This window comes from Panthera uncia, assembly GCF_023721935.1.
Source record: "Panthera uncia isolate 11264 chromosome C1 unlocalized genomic scaffold, Puncia_PCG_1.0 HiC_scaffold_4, whole genome shotgun sequence".
Classification (NCBI taxonomy): domain Eukaryota; kingdom Metazoa; phylum Chordata; class Mammalia; order Carnivora; family Felidae; genus Panthera; species Panthera uncia.
In genome coordinates, this window is record NW_026057585.1 from 80,738,011 (window position 1) to 80,757,773 (window position 19,763).

Here is a 19,763-nt window from a genome sequence, read left to right on the forward strand (position 1 = left end):
TGGGTCTCCGCCCCTTAGCTCCCGGAAGTGGCCGGGAGCGGCGTTGCCATGGCGGCATCTCTAGGTGGGTAGGCGGCCCCGCCCCTCTAGGGGCTTCCCGAGCCTTGCCCCGAGTTCATTTCTTGCTCCACCTTCACCACTTAACCTCGACCCCTGTCCCAGCCCCAGCCCCAAACTTTGGGCTCCTGGATCCATCTCCTCGGCCTCCAGGGCCCTGCCCTATTCGCCAGTGTCACCCCGGGTGTTGGAGAGCGAAGGAGAGATGTGGCAGCGGCTGGCTGAGGAGGGGAGGCCAGAGGAGGGCTGGGCCCCGCGGGCGGCAGTTTGGTGGGGGTGAGGGTCACTCGCGTCTCCATCCAGGGCAGGTGCTAGCTCTGGTGCTGGTGGCTGCCCTGTGGGGTGGCACACAGCCGCTGCTGAAGCGGGCCTCCTCCCGCCTGCAGCAAGTTCATGAGCGGACCTGGGCCCGGCAGTTGCTGCAGGAGATGAAGACCCTCTTCTTGAACACTGAGGTACGTCTGTGAATGGCCCCTTTCTCGCGCATAGCTGCTAAAAATGTGGTCTCTGGAGTCAAACAAATCTGAGTCAGAGTCTGCTCCCCACCAGCTTACTCGCTGGAAGCTCTTAGATGAGACACCTGTCCTGCTTGAGCCTCAGTTTCATCATCTGTAAAATGGGAAAGAATGGTAACCATCTTATAGGGTAGTTGTGAGGATTCAGTGAGGTGAGGCACATAAAGCACTTAACTAGTACACAATTGGTGTTCAATCTATGGCTGCTGTTACTAATGTTTTATTATGGTGATCCCTCCAACAGACCTTTCCAAGGGAGGACTTGGGGCTTAAGTTGACCCTGGGGTGGGAAGATCTAGAGAACTACCCCTGACCTCAGTGCTGCCGTCTAGGCTAGTGGGTAAGACAAGACACAGACACAACCACCTCTCTGGGCTAAGGGCTATGAAATAGGTACAGATTAGGTGCCTCCTGAGTTCACAGGAGGGAGGTTAGAGCTAGGATCCTGGGGGAATGCTTTCTGGAGGGAGTGACATTGGCACTCAGGGACTTGCTGGAGGGGGAAGATGGGAGTAGCAGGGCTGTGGGAGGGGCATTCAAGGCAAAGGCTTGGAGTTCAGTCAGTAACTTCCTGTCTGCCCTGAAGGGTCCTTTTCAGAAGGCTAAACACTCTCTGGGCCCTTATAGCTACCCCTCCTTCTAAAGAAAGGCATAGCTAGAGGCTCAAAGAAGGCAATGCTGCTCAGTCCAGCATCACACTGACTGCAGATTTCTTCTGTTTCCAGTACTTGATGCCCTTTTTCCTCAACCAGTGTGGCTCCCTTCTCTACTACCTCACCTTGGCATCAACAGGTGGGTTTCTGACTTAGAACTGCCATGCTCAGTGGTGGAAGCCACCCAGAAGAGTCACTTGGGGAGGGTGCCTGAAACACCTTTTTTCCATGAGTGAGGGAGAGCCCACTATCTCCAGTTCCCTCTCTGCACCCTCTTCCCTGAGCAGTTGGGGCACAGTGGGCTGATTATGAGTATGCTGCCAGGCATTTGGGTTGATCTGTAGCCCGGCGGTCTTGCGCAGCAGCAGAGGAAGAGGGAAGGTTCATTTTGCTGTGCTAATGGCTGGCGCTGACACTCTTGTTTCCACTGTGTGCTACCTGTCTGACCCTGTGTAAGTCTCTTAATTGAGCGCTGGTTTCAAACGATGGTCTTCTTGCCATTGAGAGAATTAAATTCAGTGTGTGAGAAGCATCTAGCAGAGTACCTGGTGCACACTGTAGGAGCTCAATAAATATAAATTTCCTTTCCCCCACTGATTGATGACTGTCCTCTACTGCATCAGATACTGTGCTAGTTTTACACATTTTATAGCCATACCTCAGAGATACTGCAGGTTTGGTTCCAGACTACCGCAATAAAACATATATTGCAGAACAAGGCAAATGAATTTTTTTGTTTCCCAGTGCATATAAAAGTTATGTTTAGGGGCATCTGCTGGCTCAGTATGTGGAACATGCAACTATTGATCTCAGGGTTGTGAGTTTGAGTGTAGAGTTTACTCAAGGATAAGATTTAAGTGGGAATGCAAGCTGGTGCAGCCACTCTGGAAAACAGTATGGAGGTTCCTCAAAAAACTAAAAATAGAACTACTCTATGACCCAGCAATTGCACTACTAGGTATTTATTCACGGGATACAGGTGTGCTGTTTCAAAGGGACACATGCACCCCCATGTTTATACCAGCACTATCGACAATAGCCAAAGTATGGAAAGAGCCCAAATGTCCATGGATGGATGAATGGATAAAGAAGATGTGGTCTATATATATACGATGGAGTATTACTCGGCAATCAAAAAGAATGAAATCTTGCCATTTGCAACTACGTGGATGGAACTGGAGGGTATTATGCTAAGTGAAATCAGTTAGAGAAAGACAAATATCGTATGACTTCACTCATATGAGGACTTTAGGAGACAAAACAGATGAACATAAGGGAAGGGAAACAAAAATAATATAAAAACAGGGAGGGGGAGAAAATAGAAGAGACTCATAAATATGGAGAACAAACAGAAGGTTACTGGAGGGGCTGTGGGAGGGGGGATGGGCTAAATGGTAAGGGGCACTAAGGGGTCTACTCCTGAAATCATTGTTGCACTATATGCTAACTAATTTGGGTGTAAATTTTAACAGATAAAAAATAAAGTTAAAAAAGAATAAGATTTAAAATAAAAATTAAAAAACAAAAAGTTATGTTTATACTATTCTGTAGCCTATCACGTGTGCAATAGCATCATGTCTGCTACAACAACGCACATATTTTAATTAAAAAATACTTGGGGCGCCTGGGTGGCTCAGTCGGTTGAGAGACTGACTTTGGCTCGGATCGTGGGTTTGAGCCCCGTGTCAGGCTCTGTGCTGCTTGGAGCCTGAAGCCTGCTTCAGATTCTGTGTCTCTCCCTCTCTCTCTCCCCCTCCCCCACTTGTGTGCATGTGCTCTCTCTCTCTTACAAAAAAAAAAAAAAAAAAAAATTTTTTTTTTAAATCTTAAAAAAATACTTTATTGCTGGGGCACCTGGGTGGCTCAGTTGGTTAAGTTCAGTTGGTCCGACTTTGGCTCAGGTCATGGTCTCACAGTTCGTGAGTTTCAGCCCTACACAGGACTTCATGCTGACAGCGGTGAGCCTGCTTGGGATTCTCTCTCTTTCCCTCTCTTTCTGCCCCTCCCTCCCACTCTCTCTCAAAATAAATAAATTTAAATAAATAAATAAACATTAAAAATACTTTATTGCTTGAAATAGTAACCATCATCTGAGCTTTCAGCAAGTCATAATCCCTGATCACAGATCAGCATGACATGTATAATAATAAGGAACAGTTTGAAATACTGCAAGAATTACCAAAATGTGACACAGACATACAAAGTGAGTAAATGCCGTTGGAAAAATGACAACGATAGACTTGCTCGATGCAGGGTTTCCACAAACCTTCAATTTGTTAAATACACAGTATCTGCAAAGTGCCAACAAGAGAAGTGCAATGAAATGACGCCGGATTTCTATTGGATTGTGATCATGATGCTATGAAGCAGACATGATATCCGTGTAGGAGATGAAGTTACAAAACTTGGGGCAATTTATTTCCCTTCTCTGAAGTCAAGCATGTTAGTGCAGAAGGATTTGAAGCTATGTATTACTCCAAGTTTATGTTCTTGAACTTAACTATGAGAAGTCCCCCTGCTGTGGTTTCGTCTCCCATGGAATCTCACCCAGGCCCCAGAGAGCTCTGGAGAACCCCTCAGAGGCCACAGAAGGGTGAGGAGACAGGCTGACCTCAAGACCTACCACTTCAGCTTCAACTAGAGGCTACATTTATCCCTTTTACATGTGGGGCTTCTCATAAGACATCATTTTTTAAAATTTATTTTCAGAGAGACAGAGACAGCATGAGTAGGGGAGGGGCAATGAGAGAGGAAGAGAGAGAGAGAATCCCAAGCAGGCTCTGCACTGCCAGCACAGAGCCTGATGTGGGGCTTGAACCCACGAACTGTGACATCATGACCTGAGCCGAAATCAAAAGTCAGATGCTTAACTGACTGAACCACCCAGGTGTCCTGAGACGTCATTTTTAAACAAGGTTTATTTATTTTGAGAGAGAGAGAGAGAGTGAGTGGGGAGGGGCAGAGAGAGAGGGAGAGAGAGAATCCCAAGCAGGCTCCGCACTGCCAGCACAGAGCCCGATGCAAGGCTCAATCTCACAAACTGTGAGACCATGACCTGAGCCGAAATCAAGAGTCAGATGTCTAAACTGACTGAGCCACGCAGGCGCCCCATAAAACATCATTTAACAGGAAGTTTGGGCACCTGGGTGGCTTAGTCGGTAGAGCATGTGACTCTTGATCTCGGGATCGTGAGTTCAAGCTCCCTGTTGGGTGTGGAGATTACTTAAATAAAACTTAAACCCCAAAAGTTTGAAAAGCAAATAAATAAAAGCAAGTTTGAAAGCCTCTGGCACTCCCTGCTGCCCAAGAATGCCAGCTGACTGCAGTTAGCCCCTTACCAAGTTTTGAGCAGATGGCAACGTTAGGGTCCTGTTATCTCCTCTCCTGCTCTACATCCATCTTTTAGCACCTGTCTATTCTAGTAATCAACAACAGTGGTCACTTTATCAAAGATGTATATCTTCAGCCAGGAGCTAGACACATTATCCCATCTTATCTTACCGCAGCGCTGTGTGGTACGGAGGCGGAGGCGTTGTCACCTTGCTATCATTGTTGTACTTGTAGACTTCAGAGGTCAAGGGCCTAACCAAGGCGGCACAGGGAGACCTAGGTCAGCCTCACTCCAGTGCCCTTGCTCTTCCACAGCCCCATGCTGCTTCCCCTCCCCATCTACTGTTGCACACCAGTCGATAGCAGTCCTCGCATTCCACGGAAGGTGTGTGAGCCCCAGGAAGCAGCTCTGAGTAGGTAGTTGGGTCAGTTTCTTGGGTGGGGAATGCCATCCATGGTGGGGACTCTCGGGATGAGAAACAGGACAGTTCCTCCTCTTCCTGAAGCAGGTGAGGCCGGGAATGCTGGGAAGGAATGAGCTGACTCAGGAGCCAACGTGAGCAGTTGGCCTGGCAGTTATTAGTCTTGTCATTGTAAGTAGCTCATTTTCTGATTTAAACTTTTTTTTGTACGCTTGTGTAATAAGCACACTTAACATGAGGTCTATTTTCTTAAAACGTTTTTTTTTTTTTTTTTTAAAGTAAGCATTACACTCAACGTGGGGCTTGAACTCACAACCCTGAGATCTAGAGTCACACGCTGTACCGACTGAGCCAGCCAGGCGCCCCCATCTTCTTAAATAGCCTAAAATATAACTTTTTAAGAAGATGGGGGCACTTGGGTGGCACAGTCGGTTAGGCCTCTGACTCGATCTCAACGCAGGTCATCATCTCACAGTTTGTGATTTCAAGCCCCTGCATCTAGCTCTGCACTGGCAGTGCGGAGCCTACTTGGGATCCTCTCTGCTCCTCCCCTGCTCTCTCTCTCTCTCTCCCTCTCTCAAAAAATAAATGAGCTAAACTAAATAGATAAATAAATAACATTCTCAGTCGGCCTCAATTTATGTGTCCCCTCTGAGCTTTTGTTTTCTTTATACAAAATGACAACGCTCTTCTTGCAGTGTTGTAAGATATGTCTGTAAGATACAAAGCACCCAGCACACAATTTGCACTTACTAAGTGATGACTGTGTTTTTGCACTCGTCCTCCTGCATCCTTTGGGCTTTGTGGCCTGTCCAGATACCCTTGGGATCTCAGAAGCTCTCTGAGTACAAAGACCTTATCCTTATCAGCCAACCGCGTGGTCACCGACCACTATATAGTTCAGGTCTTCATGCTGGAATTGAAGGAGCACCAAATTTAGAGTCAGGAAACATGGCTTGAATCTTGAGTTTTGCTCTGATTTCATCTGGAAAGAGATACTTTTTTTTTTCTTTCTTTTTTTTTTAAACAGGCTGTCTTGATAAACTGTTTTGTGCCTAGAAAGGCATTTTTTGGCATCTCAGAGATTTTTTTTCATTCTGATCACTCAGATCTGACCCTAGCTGTACCCATCAGCAACTCTCTGGCCATCATCTTCACACTGATTGTTGGGAAGGTCCTTGGAGAAGATATTGGTGGAAAAGGTAAGTTAGACTGCTTGCAAGTGCAGGAAGCCGCTACTTGGGCCTTGCCACCCCTGGTTAGTCCTTTCCAGAGCCATCTCCCAAGGGCAGGGGAAGAGAGGATCTTTCCCCATCCCACCCCTTTCTTCTGCAGCTCTTCCTTAGAGCCATCAGAGTTTCCTTCCCCTGGGTGTTCTGGGGACAGACCCCATCTGAGCTGGGCGCCCAGCCCTGCACCAGCTCCTCCTAGCGTGGCTGGGCTCAGCCCCTCGATTTCTGCCCATTCTCCCAGGAGCATTCACAGGCATGGTGCTCACCATGGCAGGAATTACACTCTGCGTCACAAGCTCCGTGAGCAAGACCCAGGGGCAACTGTCTGCCCGTTGAGTGGGCCGATGCCACCCTGCAGCGCTTCTGTCTCCAGGAAGCCCCTGAGCCGTGAGGTACAGCCTCACGTGAGGTGCAGCAGACGGACCTAGCACTTCCCTGCCTGAGCCTCAGCGTCCTCCTCTCTTAGGGGGCTAAGAGCTACCTCGTGGTGGATTGCACAAGAGAACTGGAGCAAAAGGGTTTTGTAGCTTCCGAGATCTGTTCGACTGCTAGGATTTAGCACAAGAGACTTCACACTCCTCCAGCGACCCTTCTGCCCCAGCAGCCCTCTTCGTGCTTTCATGTCAGGCCCCCAGCCCAGCCACTGTCACTATGGCCTGATCCGGACTGTCACAGCAGCAGGCTCCACGGACTGCATGGAGACAGCCAGCCAGGGCTGTCAGGGGCCCCCGCTGCCTGAGGGGCATCTGAGGGGATGAATGGCAGGTGCAGAGGAGATGAGCGGTCTGGTAGCATCGCCTGTCCCACCCATGAGATGGGTGGAAATCCTCACCAGCCTGCCCCTCTCAGCCAGCCAGCCTCCTGTGGGCCCCTGCACCACCTCACTCCAGCCATGTGGTACGGTACCTGGCGAGCAGTAGCCTCAAATAAATCTGCACTAAACAGACGGAGGATAGTAAGTATTCTTTTATTGTGACAGACCTGCTCTCAAGTTTGTAGTCTCTCTTGGCTACAAAGGTTGATTGGCTCCTCTTCTCTCTGGCCAGATAATCCCTTAAGGACATGGCCTCCATGGCTAGGGCTGTAAGGAAAGGAAAGTAAGGAAAGGAAAGTAAGGCTAGGATGTGGGTTTAGGAGCAGAAGAGTGGGGCAGGGCTGAGGGGGCTACAGGGTATCCTGTGAGCCCAGGCGGGGCGCTGGGTCCCCTGGAACAGGCTGCTGGAGGCAAGGATAAATGGTGGCTGCAGAGTGGACGCCCCAGTTCCCGGCTGGAACTGCTGGTGCCCAAGATGGCAGAGACAGGGCTGAGGCTGAGATCGCTGCCCCAGTCCCAGGCTGCTTTTCCAGGCACAGGGCCTCGTCCACCATCTGCACTGCCCTCTGGAGGAGGCGGAAGGCCGTACATAATGGAGCATTAGCATCCCTTGTCTCCAGCCCTCAGCTGAAGTTTCTGACCCCAGGAAAGGAAGAGACTAGAAATTTGGATCTGCTTTTCATTTAACAAGGTAGGAGGTTGGGCTTGGAGAGTTCGATCTGCTTACAGCGCCAAGGGGGAACTGACCCTGGGACCCAGGGCTGCGATTCCAGCTCAGAACTCCTGAACCAACATACTGCTTCCAGCCCCGGCACACCTGATCCAAGAGTTCCTCTGCACAGGTGTCTTCATCATCTGGCACTTCCTGGGCCCCCGCTGTCTCCTTCCTTGGGTGGGGAGCCTCATATACTCCTTTGACTCCTGATGAGGGACGCAGTGCGGGCTGATGCCCAGGCTGAGGAGCCATCATTCCCTTGACCTTCTCTCCCAGCCCCTCCCCCTGCCCTCCCCTGAGCCTTGCTCCACGTTCCCTACTACCTCAGAGGATGGCAGCATAGCTCCCAGGCAGGCCTTTGGCCTCCATCCCTTTCAAACCCCCCGCTGAAGTTTCAGTGCTTTGAGTTTCCCTGTGCCTCTTTCTGTATTGCCAGGTCCCTGCGAAGAGGCCAGGGACCGCATGTGCACATGGGGGAGCAGGAAAGATTTGTGCTGAGGTCAGGGCCGGCCCTGTACCCAGGCATTCTGCCCCCATAGGCCTCTCCCATGACAGCAGGGACCATCCTGGATCCCTGTCAGAGGGTGGGTGAGAGGGTCCCAGGGTCCCCTCACCTGATGGAAATGAGAGAGTGGGGAGCCTGCTTCTTGGCTGAATGGCCTGCTGGCGTCTGGCATGAAAAGCAGATGGCTCAATTTGGCTTGGCTCCTTTGTAGAGGGCTGGGTTGCCTGTGCCCCGTGGCCATGGGCCTGTAGAGGGAAGACTGGGCTTGGGCTGTGGGTGCTGGCTCTTCTTGCCTTCTCTCCTGCCAGGCCACGCTTGAATGCCCTTGGTGTCTGCGGGAGCTTGGGAGAGATGCCGTCCATCTTCATAGCCTGCATGCTCCCTCCTGGCTCCCTCTTCCCATCAGGCTGCCTTATCCAGGGACAGAACAGCTGGTGCCTGGCACTTAAGAAGCCCAGTGAAGCCAGGCTGTGCCCCCGAGCCCCCCAGTGCTCACTGGCTCATCTTTTGGGAGGGCTCAGGTCTGGGATCAGCTGAGGAGCGGATAAGCTCCTTTGGATCTTGCTATGTCAGATATGCCAGTTTTTTCTCCCAGCATCCAACCTGGCAGAAAGGCTTTAGGACCAGCAACTCAGTCTAAAGATCTTCGTGGAGCCTGGTTGAGCTGTCTCTTAGACCAGGTTCTGGTCTGGCCCCTGCCACTCAATAATTGTGTCATCCTGCACAAATTAGTTCACTCCTTTGAACTTCAGTGTCTCCACTAGAAAATGGGAACGATAACCTCTGTTTCACAAGGTGACTGAGAGGACGCAGGGACATGTGGTGAGAGCCTAAGCTGGAGGAGAGGTCAGCCAGTCACCCCTCATCTTTCCTGCCTCCCGTGGCCTCCCCCATCACCTACCTGCTGCTTGTGAGGCCTAGACTTTGGGTCTGGAGGGTGCCTGCAACAAAAAAAAAAAAAAAAGAAAAAGTTTATAGTAGGCAGAGAAAGGCATGGAATCAGGGTGGCTTCCGCTGCTCTACCCTGCTACCCACCGCCTCACACATACATACCAGCAGCCCCTGGGCAGTGAGGGGCTAGGCACCAGCAGCTCCAGATAGGGGAGGGCCTTGAACTCATCCTTTCCCACAGCCACATAGTAATGGCCATTCACCAGAGCCTCTCTTGCTGACAGTGGGAGCCCTTCCAGGGTGCAGAGTCTGGGAGAGAGAGGTAGGTGGGTAGGGGCCAGTAGACTAGATCCCTGTTCATATTTAGCAGACTGTGACGGGTTGGGTACAACTATTCCAAGGTACCCTTTGGCCACTTGCCCTCTGGACATCTGGGCCAGTCTCTTAGGCTCTGCCCTGGCTCCAAGGGCTCAGCATAGAAGGAAGTGCCATTTGGGGAAACATGTTTTCTTTTGCCTTGTTGTCCTTAAGGACAGCCGAAATCTGTAGGGAGATGCCCCCCAGGGACTTTTGGGTCTCCTCAGTCCCCATACTCACTTGCACACAGCTCCGGTCTGTAGTTTGGCCTTCTCAGTCAGGAGCTTCAACACTGTTTTCCAGTCCTCGCTGGCTGCCTGGGACAGCTTCAGGCTAAATGGGGGACTTAACAGGTCCCCATTCCTGAACACACTGGGACAAAGAGCAGCCTGGTAAGGAGAAGGGTCCCCAGCACTCCCCACGTATGAGAGGAAGAAGGGTAGCACAGGGCCAGAAAATGGTCTAAGAACATTGGTCCATTTTCACCCATCAGGCATGTTGGGACTTTTTATATCCCCACCAGAGACCAGGGGCTTCTGGAACAATCCCACCCACATCTTGGTCTTACTGAAACAAAATCTGTGCTCCTGCTCCCCGACACCAGCACTCACTGGATATAGCAGGGGGAACCTGCCGGTGGTCGTGGTCCACAGGTCCCATCACATGGGCAGTGAGTCTCAGGAGGATCCTGAAACCCAAGTCAGGCCCTCAGATCAGAAGACAGTTGAGGCCTTTGGTTAGGGGTGGGTTCGTCTGAGGTGGGTAGGGTGGTTGAAGGAGGGGACAAGGAGGGATGGGACTGGTCACACCTTACACCAAAGGGAGCTTCTCCCTCCCTGAAGTCACATCCCAACCATCCCCTTGCCCTCGTGTGTTTTACAGCTTCCTTTTTCCTTTGGGGACCACAACCTGGAGGTAAAGGGAGAGGCTGGGAAAGGAGCAAGGGATAGCATCTTGAAATCCTGCACCCCAGGAAGGGTAGTAGCTGGCTCCAGAGAGGGTGTGGAGAGTGCCCCGCCTCCCAGCAGCAGATCCTGCTACTTCCAGGGCCCCTGACTTCCCAGACCGAACTGGGAACAATCCCAAGAGCAGGGAGAAGACAGAGGGCTAGAAGCCAGCACCCACCCACCCACCCACCCCCACTCACTGAGAGTCTGCTGCTCTTTCCACCTGGAGCCTTCCGTCCAGGGGGTAAATAGCTGAAAAGACAGATGGGTCACAGGTCATCTCGGGAGCCTGGGACCTCAACACCCTGCTAGCTGCCAGAGTGAGGGTCCGGGGCTCAGCTTAGCAGGTATCCATTCCCACTGGGCCAGTCTCAAGACACCTCAGTCCAGAAACATCCTGGCCTTTGAGCCTGCCTTAGGGCCCTGCATCAGGCTGACCACCCAGACCGGAGCCTCAGACAAACCATTAAGATTAAAGGTCAAGAGAAACTAGTTCATTAAGCATCTTACTGTAGCTCAGAAGTTTTCTCATTCATGAGGTTTTATCTCATTTTCTAGAAGACTGAAAGCTAAGTACTCACCTAAAGTAACACAGAAGTAACAGGTGACAGGGCCCACCTTGGGCCCTGACTTCCCACCCCTTGCTCCTTATGCTACCATCAACAGCTCAGTAGCACCTGGAAGCTCAGATGCTCAAATTCTTTTCCCATCTTGGAAGGCATGGCCCCACCTTGCAAAGGGGGTGGCCCCAGCCCAGTGGGGAGCATAGGAGACCTAATCACAGCAAGGAGGAAGTGCTAGATGGATTTAAGTGTTTGGTGGTGATGGTGGTAGAATCCAATCAAGAGCCTTTGGAAAAAGGGGCTCAACCTGCTGGAGAATGTTCTGGTCCTGATGGTGGTGGGCATGAACATCAGACTTCACCCGGAGCCATGACTCCACTATTTGTTGGGTACTCTTAGGCAGGTTTCCTTGATTGTCTTCTAAAGAACAGGGATAAGACCACCTCCTGCGTAGGGCTGCCATATTCCAGAAGAGAACACGTAAAGTGCCTGTACGTACATAGTACTGAACACGTGCTATTGTGCTTGCAGTTACCTCCCTCCCAAGGCCCTAAGCAGCCCCAGCCCACTCACTGCAGCTTGCGGAATCTTTCAAAGCCAGCAGCCACATACTGCCCTCCGTTCTGCAGGTCCGCCAGGTCCGTGACAGGGTGGCCATGACGAGGCGTATAGAGGGCCCGCACAGCCACTGGGGCCTGCACAGCCGATGTCACCTCACAGAGGAAGGTCTCCAGGGTGGGAAAGCGGCGTTGACTCACCACCAGCTGGCAGCCTGGGGAGAAGGGGTCCCCATTCCGGTATACCACTACCCTCTTGGCTGCTGGATTGCCACCACCGGCCATAGTGTGTCCTCGGCAAGAGACGCGGAGCTGTTGCCAGGCAACTAGGCAGGCTGGGAGCAGTGCCAATCAGAGGTGGAGTCCTGCACCCTCGCCCAGGAAGGTGGGGAGAGACTCCGCAGGAGCATCTGTTTGTGTTCAGGGTCTCATCCAGCCACACAGAGTAGGGTGGATCTGATCACTATACTGGAAGGGAACACCCTGGGGCTCAGTGAGGGAGGCAATGGTGGAGATTGCACTGAAACACAGATGTTCCGATACTGGATAGAGGGAGGAATTCTCTGAAGCTCTCTGCCACCCTGCAGCCCAAGGGCTGAGCTCAAAGGTGGATCAGCTTTGGGGACTGTTCCTAAGGATGGCCAGTCTGCCCCTGGACTGTGGTTCCCAGCCAGCACTGTGGAAGATGCCCCATGCCAGCAGGAAAGGAACACGTGGGCCCCAGTGTCTGTCCTAAACAGAGGCAGAAGACAAATACAGCCAGGTGCAGAAGCCAAGAAAAACCTTTATTCTCCACCAGGCTCCCCACTTTACTTATCCCAGGTAACTCCCTGCCCCCAAATTTGGAGTAAGCCACAGGCGGAAGATGAAAGAGTATCCTTCTCCCACCCCTCCTTATACCGGTGCCAGCTCTCTGCTCCAGCTTCTCTTGGCCCCATGAGCCACCAATGGCCAAGGGCAGGAGGTAGAGCTAGTACCAGGGAGCAAGGGATGAGGCCCTGGCTCCCCAGGGTCTAGCCTGGTGGTCCTGTTTTCCATGGCTTGTCCTTCCAGTGGTCCTCTCCTGTGTGGGCAGACTCTGTCAAAGACAGTTTCTTAGGTGGCCTCGATCGCCATGGTACAGCCCTCTGGTTTGTTGATTGTTCATGGCTAGGTTCACTGGAGGTTCTATCTCTGGAGCTTTTCTCCCTAGGGATCTGGCCCTTGGGTGGTTTAGTCTCCCAGAGATCCTGGCCACCATGCTCTGCCAAGGTCTCATCCCAGATGCCACGGTCCTCTGAGAGGTCCAACTCTCGTGGCCTAGCTCTTTGGCAATCAGGCTCTTCGCGTTCTGGCTTTCTGGGAGACTTATCCTCAATATCCGGGTCCTCACCAAGTGTGGGCACCTGCATCCTGGCTTTTTCAGAACAGTAGCCCCTAGGTTCGAGGCCTTTGGGGATCTGGTCCTCCGGGACTCTCATCAACTGCAGGCAGGGCCCTCCACGGTGTGGCTCTCTAGTGAGCCTGTTCTCTAAGGCCTGGTTATTGGATAGTGTGAGCAGCTGTGCTCTAGCCCTCCTGTTGCATGGATCCCTGTGCTTGACCCCAGCAGTGGTTTTGTCTGTAGTGGCCAGGCTTTCCAGGGACTTGTGGGGTTGTGATTTCAGCCTCCAGGAGGAGTTATCTACATGGTCCGGGTCTTTAATGGTCCTGTCTCTGTAGAACTTGTCTTTCAGTGGTGGGCTTGTTTGTGACCCAGCCCTCACACAGGTCTGAGCCCTGTGGTCTGGGCACATGCTGGGCTTGTCTCTCATCTGGCTTGCCTCCGGGGATGTCAGTGTCTGTTTGAGAATTAGGTACTGTTGGGGAAGAGAAAAGACACTGTACCAGGCAGGACTGTCTGAGCATAGCAGGAGGCTTTTCCCTAACCTCCTCCCTTGGCCCTAAACGTGCAGAAAAGGCTTCAAATTAGTGGCTACCTCCTTTCGGCTATTGATGGCCTGTTGTAGCCACAGCAGTTCCATGGCCAAGTGGCTGTGGTGGTACTGGAGTTCCTGAAGCTTGGTCTGGCTGTGGGGCAGTCCTGGACCTACAGCTTCTGTGAAGGAGGGAGGGAAAAAGGGAGAAGGCTTTTAGGGGTATACACTGGGCACTGGCCTATCCTTTGGCCCTGACACTCTCCTCCTGCCCACCCCTAAGTTGCCCTTAACCAGGCATTGGGAAGAAGAGAGATGCAGCTTATCTAGCACAAGCCTTTGGCGTTTCAGATGGGAAAGCTAAGGCTCAGAGAGCGTCAGGGGTTTGCCCTCAGTCTAGGCAGAGAGGTACCTGGGTTTTCCATCCCTGACATAGCTCTGGTCTCCTCTTGGCCGGGATTCCTGGCTTGCCTGCTGTGCTCATCCTGAGGCGGGGGACTGTCACCTCTGCAGGGAAGACTTCCCGAGTTTGCTGAGCTCTGTCCTGATTGCTTCAGCATCATCTCCCCAAAGACAGCTTCTCTCTCAGGTTCTTTACATGAGAAGCGGCCCCGCCATTGCTGTTCTGGATTTGGTGCCCTCTCTTGGGGTTTACAGGTCCGATGGGATTTTGCTTTCTGAGAAAACAGAAGTAGGAGAACCTGACAGCTAAACCTTCCAAATTTCTGGGTGCCAAGATTTAGCGTATAAGGCAGTAAGGACTAAGGACTGGGATATGAGGAGTGGAGTCTGCTGGTCCTTCCACTGAGAAAAACTTGTCAACAGGAAGGGTGGTTTCTACCGTTTCCTCGAATCCCCTGCCCAGGTCCCTCCTTTCCCTCCCTTCTTCCACTGGGGTGTGTACTACCTCTGGGAGAAACTGGGGCCTGGGAATCCAACCCTCTGTCCACTGAAGCGTGCCCAGGTCACCCTCGATTTCGCGTACAACAGCCTCATACTCATCTCGCAGTCTCTGGATGTGGCGTCGGACCAAGAAGCCCCGGACGCAGGCCTGGTGTGGAGAATAAGGGGAAAGAAAACGCTTATCACTGCAAAAGTGGGGGGATTCCTGGAGGATTCTCCTGGAGAGCTCATCCCAGTGACTCTAAGAAGGGACCTGGCCGCGGGAAAAGGATAGGTGACGCTGTCAGAACAGTCTCCGGGGGTTCAAGGGAGGATGCTGGACTGGATCCCCCTCTTCGATTTGAAGCCCTTCCCGCCACTTGCTGGATCCCGCAGGAACGTGTGGTGGGAGTGGAAGGCCGGTGGGGGCCCGTGGGTCCCAGCATTCGTCAGGGCGGTGGGGATGGGTCGGTAACTCCGGAGGCGGACACGAGGGTAGGTGGCCGAACGTGGTAGCTTCATCTCGTTCGAAGACCCCAGTCCGAGACCCCGTGGTGGGAATCATGCACTCCCAGCCCGCTCCGCACCTGCAGCACCGACACCCCGCGAAGCAACCGCTCCCGCTCCATCCGGGCGCCAACGGACCGGCCGCTTACCGCGCGCCTGCGCCGTGCGTCACTAGTCCGCGCCGCGCAAGGCCCCGCCCCCGCCGTCTCCACGGCAACCTTGCTCCTCCCGCGGTGGCCGCCAGGTCCTGGCACCTGCCTCCAACTCCAGCTTCCAGAACTACGCTGGGAATTCCAGCTCCTGAGCGGTTCCGCCTAAACCAGTGTGTCGCGCAGCGGTGTCTCTGCGGAGGCCCGGGCCTGCGGTCCCCGGCCGAGTAAAGGCGCAAGGAGGGGAGGGAGCACACGGAGCCGGTGTCTTTCTTTCTGGTTTAATTTCATCCAGCGCCCCCCTCCCCCATAGCACCTGGGGGGCCGCGGAATACCCGATCGAGTTCGTAAAAAGTCACAGTTTGAAGGGAATGAGAGAGGCAGTCTGGTCCTGGGTCCGACACCTACACAGCTGACTGCTCCTCAGGCTCGGCATTCTCGGCCAGGTGCAACTTCTGTCTGTGCCAGTCAAGGATTGCGATGCCTTGGACCCCAGTCTTTCCAGCCCTGTCTCCCCATCCTAAACAGGCTTAGTTTCCTCAATTGCACAAAGGCGAAGGACTCAGGTGGTCTGTGGTCCAGGTTGCAGTCCACACCTGCCCTTCTTCCTGGGTGGCTTCCCTCCCCTCCCACCAGCCCCCTCCCCCTCCCCCTCCCTCCTGCTCTTTCGCTCTAGATCATGCAGTTACATGCACCCGCACTACTTCTGGCTGAGACTAGATGCGGAGATCATCTAAATCAGTGAAAAATAATTGTTGAATGTTGAAAAAGTAGAAAGACATCAGGCAAGTTTTGCCATGGTGTCAGTAAAGTACTTGCAAAGATTTTCTGCCAACGTGGGGCTTGAACTCGTGTTCCTGAGATCAAGAGTACCCTGCTCTACCGACTGAGCCAGCCAGGGGCCTCACTTGCAGAGATTTTCATAAGTAGATAAATCACATTCCCTGCAATGGCTTTTCTCCTGATATTCGGGAGAACTCTGCATGGGGGCAGTTTGTGGCCAATTCTGCTTTAGCAGGACTGAAAGGGGAGATGTTGGTTATATTGTACATACTCCTAGAGGGTGGTGAGGAGAAGAAAACTGATTTCTTCTGTGGGAGGTGGGGACACATGTACATGCTGCAAGGTCCCTTGAAAAGGATACATAGAGTTACTAAGATCTTCCAGCTGTCAACAGAGAGAAAAGGAGGTTTCTGTCAGGAGAGGCACCAGGCCCAGACCCAGATGCTTTTCCAGCCATCTTCTGGTGGGGGTTGAGGCTCCATGCACCCCCCAGCTTTTCACCCCGGGTCCAGGACTAGTCTTAGGATGATGTACCTCCCCCACCCTCTAATGTCCCCAAGAACCAAAGCACCCAGCCCTGACCCACATTGCTAAGCAGCTGGTCCAGGTTTCGGTCGGCCATCGTCTTCTTCTGTTCCTCTGGCAGTCCCTCAGTGACCCCGTCCTCTTCCTCCTCCTCTTCCTCCTCTTCCCCACACACGTCTAGGCTGAAGTGCAGCCGGGCCAGCTTCTCCTGCATCTCCCGCACGTGCTCCAACTGCTCAAAGGAGCATTCCTTCCCTGGACAACACCTGTCTGAGCCCTGGGAGCAGCTTGGGACCCTGGCCCCAGCCACCGCCCAGAGACCAGGCCCTCCAGCCGTGTCTGCCCCCGCCCCCACCCTCTCAGCCCAGCCCATGGGACTCACCGAAGGCCTGCAGCCGGCCTGAATGAAAATCATTGAGCAGGTTCAACAGTCCCCCCTCCATCTCATAGACGTCCGTCCCCTCGGTCAGAAACGAGTGCTGCAGCGGGGTGCCTGCAGAGCCACCCCCACTTCCGGCCAGCACCGGGCGGCATTTCTCCTTGCCTACCCTGGGTGGGGTGGGCATGGACCATGGTCACAGGGTGGGGGTGGCCCGGTACCCCAAAGTCTTTTATGCCATCTGTCTATGCACTAATTCATCTTCCTATCTACTCCCGACCATAAAGGGATGTTTGTTCTTCTCTTCTACCGTGGCACCAGGATTGGGAAGGGAAGGGAGCGGGTGAGGAGGGGTAGGCAGAAGAGGTCAAAAGAAGTCTTTTTCTGCAGATGACACTCATAGCCAGAACCATGCCTGGAAGGCAGCTTCGGGGTTCTCGTCTGAGCCCTGCACTCATTCCTCCCATGGCTTTGGGTGAATCACTTGTCCTCACTGGGGACAGTTACTCCTTATTGCCACTAGAGCCCTCTTACCTCTCCCAAAAATGTCTTTCTGCGCTCCTCTTCTATTTCAAACCGGTTTTGAATTTTCTTTGTCCCCAGGAAAGCACTGACGGACCCTTCCCAGTCTGCCCCTCCCTTACCCACCAGAACCTTCTCTTCTGTCTCATTTCCTCTGTTCCTGCTCCAGCCCTGAGCTTCAGCGACACCCTACTGTGGTCATCCCCAGCCATATCTCTTGGGCAGGTAGCGTGCAAAGCCACAGGGAGGCACAGTAATGGGAGAAAGAACACCTGGTGTTTAGCGGGACACTAACAGGGACACATTTAGGGTAAGGTGTAAATTCCCTACCATTAAGAAAAATTAAGCAGAAAATTCAAATTGTACTCCTGAGCATCCCCTTACCATCTTCTGCTCCATGACACTCCAGGGCCCCCAACCACCTGTGATTCTGGGAACCTTCCAGGCAATATATTTCTTCTGTACTTATGTCAGGCAAGCCCTTCAGCTTAGACATTGTCTCTGCCCGGTGTGCCCCACAGCCTGTCACTTTCCGGCAGCACTGCTCACTCCTTGCTGAGGGCATCAGCACAGTGTGGGATCCCAGTGACCCATCTAGCCTTTTCCCTACACTGAGGGCAAGGACTGGGTCTGAGGCATCTCTGAGTTCTTAGTCCAAGGGAAGGCATCAATCATTGCAAAGTAACTAGGCTAAGGTTGGGTTTACTTCCTTCCCACAAGGCTTGAGTTGGGGTCCCTCCCTCCTTGCCCTACTTTTCTTCTGTACCCACCTCTTGAACTTGGCTCGCTGCTTGGGGGATGGCAGATGAGGGAGTCCCAGGGCTAAGGAGCCGCTGTGGCTGGTGGGCACAGGGACCCTTCGTAATGTGCCCGGGGCCTGGGCTGGCTGGGTCAGGCAGGGCTTGGGACTCCTTTTCTTCTTCTTGTCCTCCATTGGATGCTGGCTGAGCCTCAGGACCCACTGAGACAATGAGAGGCTAAGTCGTCACTTCCCCCAGCAACCCCTGAGAGCTGCAAAGGAAGGGCCCTGGGAACTTCTAACTGTCCCCTCATACCAACTGGGACCTCTGTCCCCTTCTCTGTCAAGTATGGGCAGGGCCAGATCTCGGCGCCTCACTGCTAGGGTCTTGGATGTGTATGTGAAGGACCTTCCGTGGCCCATCCCAGGTCTCCCACCTGCCCTCCAGCCCTAACTGAAAACCTGAGCCCTGCGTGAAATGCTGGACCAGACACCGTTCCTCTGCTGTTGGGATTTCCTGTCCCAGGAGCTGAGGGGGCGGACCTGAGAGAGGAAACACGGAGGGGAGGGGCAGGGTGGATGTGAGCTGGCAGGAGAGGCCAGTTGAGGATTAGGGGTGTCTTAACTAGACCTTCTTCTATTTAATCGACTGTCCAGGCAGATGCTGACAAACCCTGTCAGCAAAGGGCGGTGACCAAGGTGTGGGTGGGGGCGCCTGGGAAGACCTCGGTGTCAGGCAGTGGATGGGGGACGGAGGGAGAAGCCACAGCCTGCGGGACAGGGTTCACTGTGGGTTCCGCTACTTCTACGCTGGCATCCCTCCTCTTCCGCCCACCCCCAACCCCGAACATCAGGCAACTCCCAGAAGTTCCCTGGGACAGGCTTCCTGCTGCTTCACCGTCCCCGGTCAGAAAGGCCCTGCTCGGCTTCAGCTGCAGCCAGGGTGGGGTGGGTGGTCGGGCAGCTGGCTGTCTTGGCCTCCAACAATGGCTGCGCCTGTGGCTGGTACCGCTCCGCCTCCGGTCCAGCTCCACCCCCTAAGTCTCAGGTGTGCCGAGGTCCTCCCGATGGAGGCCCGGGGCCCTTTACAGGGGCTTTCCCCAGCTGCTCACTCCAGGCTGCAGCCACCAAGCCCGCGTCTAGGATGGTGGCGGCGGCACTGGGGGCATAAGCATTGAAATTGGCACCCGGCTGGCTGGTCCCCAGGGGGTGTGTGGTGGAGAGGAGATAGGAGCACGTCCTCTGCCATGCGTTGCTGCAGCTTGGCCCAGTTAAAGTCTTGATAGAAGAGCAGGAGCCCCTGCTTCCCAGGAATGGCTGGGGGCCACCTGGGATCTGTTTCCTACACTCAGTCTTCAAAGCCGTGTGCCAAAGGGATCCCTCAGCTGGAGAGCCAGGATCCTAAATGCAGCATCGGACCCGCGATGTTCCACACCCCCCCACACACACCCCGGAAGCAGGCAACTGACCTGGAGGTTTGGGGTCTGGAGTGAGGCAGAAGCGTGGTTCCCTCCGCCCTTAGCGCTCCCGTCCTAGGGAACTGAGCGTGTGGAAGCAGAGCTTGCAGGAGGTAATTTGCATTTAAAGAGAAAGTGACCTTTTTTTAGTGCTTGGGAGATGGGAGGAGCCTACAACAGTTACCAGGCTGCCCCTCTCACTGGACTTTACCTGCCCACCCGAACTAAGGTGGCTATGTTTGTTGTGTGATGGCAATCTAAAAATCTCACTTTTTCATCAGTTTTGGGGAGAAGTTACAGTCCCTTACAAAATGGTGCTGGCTTTGTCAGAAGGCCAGGGTGGAGGGATATGGATGTGGGGGGGGGG

At 53.4% G+C, this 19,763-nt stretch overlaps 4 protein-coding genes across 6 annotated transcripts; 1 reads left to right on the forward strand and 3 right to left on the reverse strand.

Annotated features, from left to right (window-relative positions):
- The first annotated feature begins 9 nt into the window (after nucleotides 1-9).
- Nucleotides 10-6,926, forward strand: TMEM234 (transmembrane protein 234). Of its 2 annotated transcripts, XM_049617602.1 has the most exons (5): nucleotides 24-64; nucleotides 361-512; nucleotides 1,298-1,364; nucleotides 6,087-6,179; nucleotides 6,451-6,926. In XM_049617602.1, the coding sequence occupies exons 1-5, from the start codon at nucleotides 49-51 to the stop codon at nucleotides 6,543-6,545; spliced, it is 423 nt and encodes a 140-aa protein (XP_049473559.1). In that variant the 5' UTR covers nucleotides 24-48; the 3' UTR covers nucleotides 6,546-6,926. The 2 variants fall into 2 exon arrangements, with proteins under 2 accessions (XP_049473558.1, XP_049473559.1); XM_049617601.1 differs by lacking the exons at nucleotides 6,087-6,179; nucleotides 6,451-6,926 and adding an exon at nucleotides 2,205-5,055 and having other exon boundaries at nucleotides 10-64.
- Nucleotides 6,927-7,122: 196 nt separating this feature from the next.
- On the reverse strand, nucleotides 7,123-11,843 carry DCDC2B (doublecortin domain containing 2B). Of its 2 annotated transcripts, none has more exons than XM_049617595.1 (9): nucleotides 11,575-11,843; nucleotides 10,639-10,690; nucleotides 10,103-10,179; nucleotides 9,732-9,863; nucleotides 9,297-9,443; nucleotides 9,145-9,184; nucleotides 8,353-8,584; nucleotides 7,841-7,944; nucleotides 7,123-7,290 (listed from the first exon to the last, which is right to left on the reverse strand). In XM_049617595.1, exons 1-9 carry the CDS (start codon nucleotides 11,841-11,843, stop codon nucleotides 7,285-7,287), a joined length of 1,059 nt encoding a protein of 352 aa, XP_049473552.1. In that variant the 3' UTR covers nucleotides 7,123-7,284. The 2 variants fall into 2 exon arrangements, with proteins under 2 accessions (XP_049473552.1, XP_049473553.1); XM_049617596.1 differs by lacking the exon at nucleotides 7,123-7,290 and adding an exon at nucleotides 7,318-7,589.
- Nucleotides 11,844-12,324: 481 nt separating this feature from the next.
- Nucleotides 12,325-15,016, reverse strand: IQCC (IQ motif containing C). Its single transcript, XM_049617594.1, has 5 exons — nucleotides 14,923-15,016; nucleotides 14,361-14,504; nucleotides 13,866-14,130; nucleotides 13,517-13,635; nucleotides 12,325-13,396 (listed from the first exon to the last, which is right to left on the reverse strand). Exons 1-5 carry the CDS (start codon nucleotides 14,962-14,964, stop codon nucleotides 12,572-12,574), a joined length of 1,395 nt encoding a protein of 464 aa, XP_049473551.1. The 5' UTR covers nucleotides 14,965-15,016; the 3' UTR covers nucleotides 12,325-12,571.
- Nucleotides 15,017-15,236: 220 nt separating this feature from the next.
- CCDC28B (coiled-coil domain containing 28B) lies at nucleotides 15,237-19,508 on the reverse strand. The gene is made up of 6 exons (XM_049617599.1): nucleotides 19,409-19,508; nucleotides 17,971-18,161; nucleotides 16,682-16,848; nucleotides 16,361-16,554; nucleotides 16,136-16,158; nucleotides 15,237-15,450 (listed from the first exon to the last, which is right to left on the reverse strand). Exons 2-6 carry the CDS (start codon nucleotides 18,132-18,134, stop codon nucleotides 15,396-15,398), a joined length of 603 nt encoding a protein of 200 aa, XP_049473556.1. The 5' UTR covers nucleotides 18,135-18,161; nucleotides 19,409-19,508; the 3' UTR covers nucleotides 15,237-15,395.
- Nucleotides 19,509-19,763: the final 255 nt, after the last annotated feature.